Genomic DNA, 9,133 nt, shown 5'->3' with positions numbered 1-9,133 from the left:
ACATCTGTGGCACATCGCAAACATTGTCTATTACGAACAGTTCTGTACTGAGTTGGGAGCTTTTAGCTCCTTGGTAAAAAAAAAGTTCAAAAGCGTTTCTAAACAAGCTCTATAGACATAGGTGTCACTGCTGGGATTGATGAGTTTATCCTGAATGAAAAGATCGACATGATTAAACATGGAGTGGAAAAAGTTGTTGACAACACCCACACCCAATTGCAGGTCTTTACCATCGCTTTGGGTTAACTAAACTTTGAGTCGCAAATACGTTTTTCCCAGGTCCAAATATTCTTCCGACTTTCCCGGAATGGAAAACTCTATCAGCCCTGGTGTGTCCAAAGATGCTAAAGGCAAGAAAGTGACATAGGAAGACCATTTGATGCACAGATTAGTAGGCGGTTGTGCGAACAAATCTAATTCTGACATCATTATCTGCATCATTGAAAGATTGTCCTGACATTTTTTTCGGCATTTGCCTCCATTCTGACTGCAGACTTTTTGCTTTATGGCTTGTCCCACTTCGGAAGCTCGATTTATAAATGATCGTTTCACAGGACTCCCAAAATGACATCATCGACCTGCTGACAGCACTTGGCGACCAATGAACTTAGCTGCAGGTTTCAGAAGAGGAGAGAGAAATGTAAATGCAGAACGGAATATGCTGCTTAATCCTTGACCTCTCCGGATCACTGTTCTGGCAAAGTAGGGACTTCCCCCACCTACACGGTGTAGTATTCCTCATAAGCGTTCATTTTGGTCAAAAATATAGTTTAATTAGAGTTTTACCCCCTCCGAATGGAAATATCTGACTGTTGTCTGTGCAAATTTGAATAGTCACGAAATGAATGCCTGAGAGAAGAGAGAATAATCAAGATGCGAAATTTCACCTCTGTTTCCAAACAGTACTACTTGCAAAAGAGGTGTTTTGGTATCACCCACGATCTGATCTTCAATCACGTTACTATAAACGAAGTAAGAACTGACACCTCTATTTATATCGCATGGAAATCTTGGTGATTTCACAGTTCCTTCGAAATCACCGTGCAGACAGTCAAAACCGAGCAACTCACCTAGTCCTGTCTCAGGGAAAAGAAGACACACCCCGCTTTCAATTTCGAAAGAAACAAAGCCACGCGCTTTGTTTCATTCGAAAGCTTGTAGGATTTCGAAAGCTTGTAGGATTTTAGAGATGTTACTGTAATTACGATAAGGAATTTTATACTCGCAAACATCATGAGTTGAAGGTCCTATGAACACAAGTCTCCTATCAACGATGTTAGTCGTTAATGGGGGGGTTACATAATTTTACCCTTATGTATCCACTTTCCGGTGTGTTCACCTTTGAAAGTTCTATATTTGTCAACAACATCGCTCCTTGCTTTAGATATAGGGACCAATCCTAGAATTTCGGCAGTTCGGAAAGCCATACGCAACTCACTGCCATTCTTAACGTTAATTGTGAATCTCACCCTGAATTCTGTCTCTACTACTTGGAGCTCTAAATTGGCATTAAGACTACACAAGTGGTCAATCAATTTAGTCGAATTTTCGTACTCGGCATCCAGCATGTAAACCTCTGTGTTCCTGGGTGTTGGTTCTTTCTGCAAAGTTGCAAACTCAGCCTAGCCTTCGGAAATATTGTTCCAGGAATTAGGAATGTGGATTTCGGCCAATGCAACTTCCCACTTGCCATTGAGAGCTATAGCATCGGGTAAGACAATAGTAAAATTAGACTGTATTCTGGAGATGGAAATCCATGCACGCATTACTTGGTAGGGCTAAGAAGAACATCTTTAGCTGGAACCCAGCTGTTGTAGGATGCTGGATATCCTAACCACTTAACAGGTAATTGACGTTCTCCATCCACACGTCGCTCCTTAAGTACTTTTTCAATAAGATAGACGTCGGCAGACAATGTGTCATGGAGGTTAACAAGTTGTAGTTCTTGCTCAGAAAAGGTGCCTTCGATCATTTCACCTGCCTTGTCTTTGACTCTGTACACAACTGGTTGCCATCGCTTCAATACTTGGGACACAGTAAAAACCTCACGACTCCATCTACTCCAGAATCCTTTGCGGAAAAGATGAGAACCTGTGCTTAGAATGACATGATCATCCCCCAGTTTAAATTTAGGAATGTTTTCTTTGGGTTTTTTCAAGTACAATTTCCTGTAGACGTCTTCTTCATTATGCAGTGTGACATTGGCTGGTGGCATCCCTATGGTTCGGTGCGGTGTTCGATTATAAGTAGCTAAAATGTCAGGAAGAACATGCACATATTTCTTACTTTCGAAATAAGTTATCCATTTAAATATTTTTTTCTTTCAGAGTTCAGATGAAACGTTTAGCTATGGCAGCCTTTTTTCCGGCCTAGTAGTGTAGAAATTAATGTTAAGAGACTTAAATAATGCTCTTACATCTTTATTTGTAAATTCTTTGCCTTGATCGCTGTTAAGACTAAATGATGTTTCTTCCTTTAAAATTGATTTGAATGCCTTTACCGTTTGCTTTGATGTTTTATTTCTAAGTGTTCTCACTCAGGCGTATCTTGAAAATGCATCTATACAAACGAGCAAATAACATACTTCTCCATTATCTTTAGACAGATTGGAAACTTCTGCTAAGTCATACCATGTATGGTGTAGTCCTGGAACTATTATCTGTTTTCTAGGAAAATTAACTCTTTGAGGTTTGTGTCTCACATAAGCAGGACAAGATGCCAAGTACTCTTTCACGACGCACCTGGGTAGTTTTGTATGTTTTTGTAATGCATTAAAACCACTAAAACTTCCCACGACACGAGGATCATTGTAATCTTCTAACGTTTTTTTTTGTTCTTTTCCAGACCAGATGGAGATACCTTACTCACAGGACGCTCAGGAATACTGGTGGCGTTTATAATGATTTTTCTCTGCACCATATGTAAGCTGCTAGTGCTACTGTTAGAAAAAGAAGAGGGGGGGGGGTTGACAACCGATGTTGGTTTTGTTGTTGTTGTTGGGGAAAACAACACAATAACCGCCACATTGTAATTTTGTGTGTATATATCTATATATATATATATTTTTTTTTTTTTTGTCAATAAAAATATATCTATTTGTAAAATATTGTGTCTGTCTGTCTTTTTTTTTCCTTAGATACTAGAAAAAAAATGTTTTAATTTTTTCCATTAATCAATAACCTTAAACTTTGGGAAGTTACTCTTAGAAATGTAAAAGGCATTAAATTTCAAATATATACAATAAAATTCAAGTTGCAGATTGGACCAATAGATGGAGTCATCATTCAGTATTGGTAAATAAATAAATTTACACATCAAAGCAGTACAGAACATAAAAATATTTACTTTTCAGGATTTCAAAGTGTATCTCTAAACATTGGGATACAAATATTATCAAACATTGGAAATAAAAACGTTACATTCTAGAATAAGAAGGAAAAAACATTGGAAAATTTACACATAAAAAAAAATCATTACTTTTCAGGTTTTCAAAGACAAAAGTGTGTCTCTAAACATTGGGAGACAAATTCAACTTGCAGGAAGGACCGATAGATGCAGCCACCATAGCTATGGGTAAAAATATACAGGGTGATTCACTACCAGTGCGACAAACTTGCAGGAGGTGTAGGGGGCACAAAGACGAATCGGAATCACATAGCATTGCAGGGTCCGAAATGCCTTCATCATGCGGTAGAGGACGTTGAAAGGGAGGTCGCGTGAACAGCGATCCCGCTGGAAGTCAGCATTTGCGAACCGTTTCTGTTGAAGAAACCAAGTTGCAAAAGTCCTCCGGAGTGGATAAACCGCAGGCTCCAATGATTGGACGCGTTGCACATGGTATGAACTCATTTGGTTTGTTGACAGTATTCTCCATACAGTGGATTGGGAAATACCAATCCTATCGCTTGATTACTCGCTTGATTGGCCTATCACTCGACTACCCGTACTTGGATTGCCTTCTGCAAGACGTAGGACATCCTCCTCATTGTCTGGCATCCTTGTCATTCGCTCTGGATTCATGGTACCTCTCGTGAAACAACCAGTCTCACGTAACCTTCTGTGCACACGTGCGAAAATCGCATGATGAGGAGCACGCCTGTGCAGGAAATGTTCCTGGTACAAGTGCAGAGAGGCGCGCCCATTACAGTCCGCAGCTCCAGCTCCATACGCGAGGTGCATGTCGGCCAGTTCAACGTTTGAATACTCGTCCATCCTACTGCCTCTGGAACCGGGTCGCAAATGCTGACTTCCAGCGGGATCGCTGTTCACACGACCTCCTGTTCAACGTTCTCTACTGCATGACGAAAGCATTTCGGACCCTGCAATGCTATGTGATTCCGATTCGTCTTTGTGCCCCCTACACCTCCTGCAAGTTTGTCACACTGGTAGTGAATCACCCTGTATATATTTAATCATCAAAACACATAAAATTAAATAAAATTTTAAAAAATCATTAATTTCAGATTCTCACTTTTCAACTTTCAGAAAGGAACAGTAGATGGACCCGCCATACATATGGGTAAAAATATATTTTTACCCATACGTATGGGTAAATGTTTTACCCAATACATATAGGTAAAAAAAATTTAACATCAAAAACACATAAAATCATTAACTTCAGATTCTCCATTAACTCCATGGTAAAAGTGGACACGCACTGCATTTATTTCCAATAGTACCAACATTGGAAATTAAATAAAGAGAAAAAGTTTTTGTTTCAGGTACATAAAAACAGAAGAAATAAACAAAGATCGACACCCGGCCTGCGATAGAAGGGCCGCACAATTCATTACAGGACTCTTGACATCATCACACACACTTTTAACTATAACTGGCATATTTACACATATTCTTATAACTTAAAGGGTAGTCATGGGGATAAGCACGAGACCGCCAGTTATGATGACATGGGTTGGAGCCTTGAAAAAATAAAATAAAAAAATATGCCTCTCTATCTAGGTAGCGAAATGAAAATAACATTTTTTCCCACCTCGACTCAACAGCCAATCAGAACAGGCCACGCCCACCAAATCAACAGCCAATCAGAATGCTCGATCATACCCCAGAGCCAATCAGCACGCTCGTTCACAACTACTCAATTGCATTATATGATGGGATGTTCACCTGTTGGTCCCTAGGGCAAAATTACTAGAATTCATTGAGTCCCATGAGCTTCTCTAGCAACCGCTCTGCACTGCTCAGATGTTATTGGAATAATAAACTGTACTGTTACCCCTGTCTTTTTCATTGGGAGCTATGTTTAGTTTGTTATTATCTAAGTGTTATTTTAGATTGGCATTACTGCTACCCTTTGGACACAATAATGCCAAACTTAACACTGATAAATGCTACGTGCAGTACCTTGATTTATTAGTGTTAATTGTCAACTTCAACTTTTCAATCCATCTGTTTAGTTTATCTAGGCTTTGTTGAAGTATTCCTTTTTTTTCTGCTATTACATTCTTTGCAATAGCATTCCCTGATTTCTGCCATTTTTCTAACAACCTTTGTATTATCAGCAAACTTAGACATTAAATGTGATATGCCTGCATCAATATTATTAATAAATGTTAAAAGTGATAAGGAGCCAAAATCCAAATGCTGTGGAATATAATCCATAATATTGGTCTGGTCTATAAAAAGACATAGCCAGTTAAAATATCCCTGGATTTTTTAACTGGCTCTTGTATTATGAGCTAAATGAAAGCGTGATTTCTGTATAACAATAAAGGAAATTATATTGAAATCCATGTTTACACTCTATGGATTCCTTGAGCCATCACTGGTCATGTGAAAATCTGTAATTCCTTTGTGCACTCAAATTGTAAGCATCGACAAAATATAATTCAAAATTGTTCATTTTTTTGATGCGGTCTACATTTTAAATCTTTTCTGAGTATTGCTGTGAAAAATCCATGTTCTATATTAAAAACATTAGTAAATTAATAAGAGGAGTTTACCTCAATATAGTACGTGGAACACTTCCGTATGATACCCTCCAGAAATTAAAACGGAAAAAACGAAAAAATCGACAACTTACCGGTACATTAAAGTAAAATATAAATAATTAAAGTAAAATATAAATAATTAAATAATCAATTTAACACAATTCAAAATCAATTCAAAACCATTAAAATTCAAATTAACGCAATTAAAAGAATCTAACGAAAATATTCAAAACGATTTTCCTTCCTGAAGCTGACAATGCTTTTCGACCGACTGTCGTGATCACAGGAATGAAAATTCACAGGAATGAATTTTCATTCCTGTGATCACGACAGTCGGTCGAAAAGCATTGTCAGCTTCAGGAAGGAAAATCGTTTTGAATATTTTCGTTAGATTCTTTTAATTGCGTTAATTTGAATTTTAATGGTTTTGAATTGATTTTGAATTGTGTTAAATTGATTATTTAATTATTTATATTTTACTTTAATTATTTATATTTTACTTTAATGTACCGGTAAGTTGTCGATTTTTTCGTTTTTTCCGTTTTAATTTCTGGAGGGTATCATACGGAAGTGTTCCACGTACTATATTGAGGTAAACTCCTCTTATTAATTTACTAATATTATTATCAACGTAGAACATATTGAGTATTACAGCTCTGATTCATACTATCTATATATTAAAAACATATATATTATTAATTTTTTATTATATAATATCCGTGTAAATACACCATAGTTTACCCATAAATTTACCCATAAGTAGTGTAACGGCATCGTTTGATTTAGCATTACCATTAGTAGAGGCATATGATGCAAGAAAGCAAGCTTATTCAGCATCAGCCAAAAAAAAAAAAAAAAAAAAAAAACACCACTCCCATTTCACCCCTCCGTTCGTTCGAAATACCTGTCCAGTTGAGCCTTAAATTAGTTTAGGTTATCAACTTCAACAACATATGATGGAAGTCGGTTCCACCAACTGACCACCCGCTGGCCAAAGGCAAATTTCCGCACATCTATCCGACATCCGTCCTTCCTCAATTTGAATTTATGCCCTCTGAGGTGATTATTCTGAGCAAGAGGAAGAATCCCATTGGCATTGAGCATGCTCAAACCATTCAAAGCCTTATACACCTCTATCAGATCACCTCGCCGGTGCCTAGTCTCCAGACTCTGTAATTTGCAAAACTTAAGCCTTTCTTCGTAAGAGCAACCCTTTGTTCCATTCACTAATCTTGTTGCTCTTCCCTGTACCCGTTCCAGCAGTTCTACATCCTTCTTGAAATGAAGCTTCCACACCTGTATACAGTACTCAAGATGTGACCTAACCATTGCCTTATACAAGGGAATAATCACCTCCTTATCCCTGCTAGAAAAATTCCTGTATATCATTGACAAGACACCATGAACTACTCTTGCAGCTCGTCTGCACTGCTCAGAGAACTTCATATCTGCCTGCACAATTACCCCCAGGTCCTTTTAATTCTCCACCATTGTCAGTGTAGTACCGCAGAGTTGATACGTTGCTCTGGGGTTACTGTTTCCCATATGTAGTACTTTACATTTGTCAATGTTAAACTTCATTTGCCACCTCTCAGCCCATCTGCTCAACCTTTCCAGATCCTGTTGCAGCAGCATAGCGTCAGTAGTGACCTTAACAACCCTGCCAACCTTTGTATCATCTGCAAACTTGGACATTAAACTTGATATACCATCATCAATATCATTCATAAACACCGAAAACAACAACGGATCCAACACTGAACCATGAAGAACTCCACTAATAACATTAGTCCACGTTGAGCAGTGTCCATTGATTACCACTCTCTGTCTTCTGCCACTCAACAATCCCCTTATCCATAGCAGCAATTTGCCTCCAATGCCACAGTGCTCCAATTTGTGCAGCAGTCTTCCATGTGCAACAGTATCAAAAGCCTTTCTAAGATCCAAATATATAATATCAAAGTTATTCCCTGCATCCAGTTCTTTGTGACTACATCACAGTATCCAATCAAATTGGTCAGGCAAGAACTGCCCTTAACAAAACCATGCTGCGTCTGAGCTATAACTGAATTCTTGTCTAGATGATCCTGCAGTGCTTATTTAACCAGTGCCTCCATTAATTTTCCTGGAACAGAAGTTAAACTAACAGGTCTATAATTACTTGTGTCAGCCTTTGCTCCTCCTTTGTGAATTGGGGTTACATTTGCACATCTCCAGTCTATGGGTACCTCCCCTGAGTCCAAAGAAGCTCTCATAATTATGGCTAGGGGTTGGCTTACTTCCTTTGCTGCCTCCTTTAATATAACTGGATAGATCCCATCCACCCCAGGTGCCTTTTTTATGTTTATCCTCAACAATCTCTCCTCCACTTTCCTCTCAGTTATTACAAAATCATCTAGCTCACTGCTAATGTCTACTTTACCTACGTCATTTCCTTCCTGAATAACTCCTCATGCGTGAATGTAGATGCAAAATACTCTTTTAGATTGTTAGCCACCTGAGCAGGATCCTCAACTGTTGAACCATCAATATCCAGTGAACCAATCTGATTCATCCCTTTCGTTCTTGAGTTTAAATAGGTAACGAACTATTTTCTGTTTTTCTTTGCATCCTTTGCCAAGGATTTTTCGTAGTCTGCCTTTGCCTGCCTAATCTCCTTTGTGACTTGGGTACAGACCAACTTATACAATCTATCATAGGCTTCCATGTCGCCCATTAATTTGTATGTATCCCATGCATTTTTCTTCTCTGCCACATGTCTCATTAGTTCATCTGACAACCATTTAGGCCTAAACCTTGAACAATATTTCTTAGTTGGTAGGTAAAGCCTGGTAGCTTCCAAGATTAGTTCCTTGAATGCTTCCCATTTTGAATTTGCTGTTGGTAACATCATCAGTTGGTCCCACTGTATAGAATTTAAATACTGTCTCAGACCATCATAGTCGCCTTCACGAAAACAAAAACCCTTCCCTTTACCTCTGGTGGTAGTTACCTCCTTGAGTAAATCCCACTTCAACACACTGTGATCACTGCCACCTTGTGGTTCATTTATCTACAGATTCTTAATGCATGAAGAATCACTACTGATAATCAGATCAAGAGTATTGCTCCCTCTTGTTGCCTCACGAACATGCTGATGTAGAAAACAATCATCCAATAAATCCACAAAAGCCTGGCTAGTGTGT

General features: G+C 38.4%; 1 protein-coding gene across 1 annotated transcript; it reads right to left on the bottom strand.

The window, feature by feature from the left end:
* Positions 1 to 1,765: 1,765 nt before the first annotated feature.
* On the bottom strand, positions 1,766 to 2,215 carry LOC150091149 (uncharacterized). Its single transcript, XM_090388202.1, has one exon. The coding sequence runs from the start codon at positions 2,213 to 2,215 to the stop codon at positions 1,766 to 1,768; it is 450 nt and encodes a 149-aa protein (XP_090244328.1).
* Positions 2,216 to 9,133: the final 6,918 nt, after the last annotated feature.

This window comes from Mastigoproctus giganteus, chromosome 1, assembly GCF_048544385.1.
Source record: "Mastigoproctus giganteus isolate SK-2022 chromosome 1, ASM4854438v1, whole genome shotgun sequence".
Taxonomy (NCBI): domain Eukaryota; kingdom Metazoa; phylum Arthropoda; class Arachnida; order Uropygi; family Thelyphonidae; genus Mastigoproctus; species Mastigoproctus giganteus.
This window is presented reverse-complemented; position numbering and strand designations above follow the sequence as displayed.

Excerpts from the sequence above, each read along its gene's own strand:
- LOC150091149 (XM_090388202.1), bottom strand. The coding sequence starts at position 2,215 with ATGCCACCAGCCAATGTCACACTGCATAATGAAGAAGACGTCTACAGG.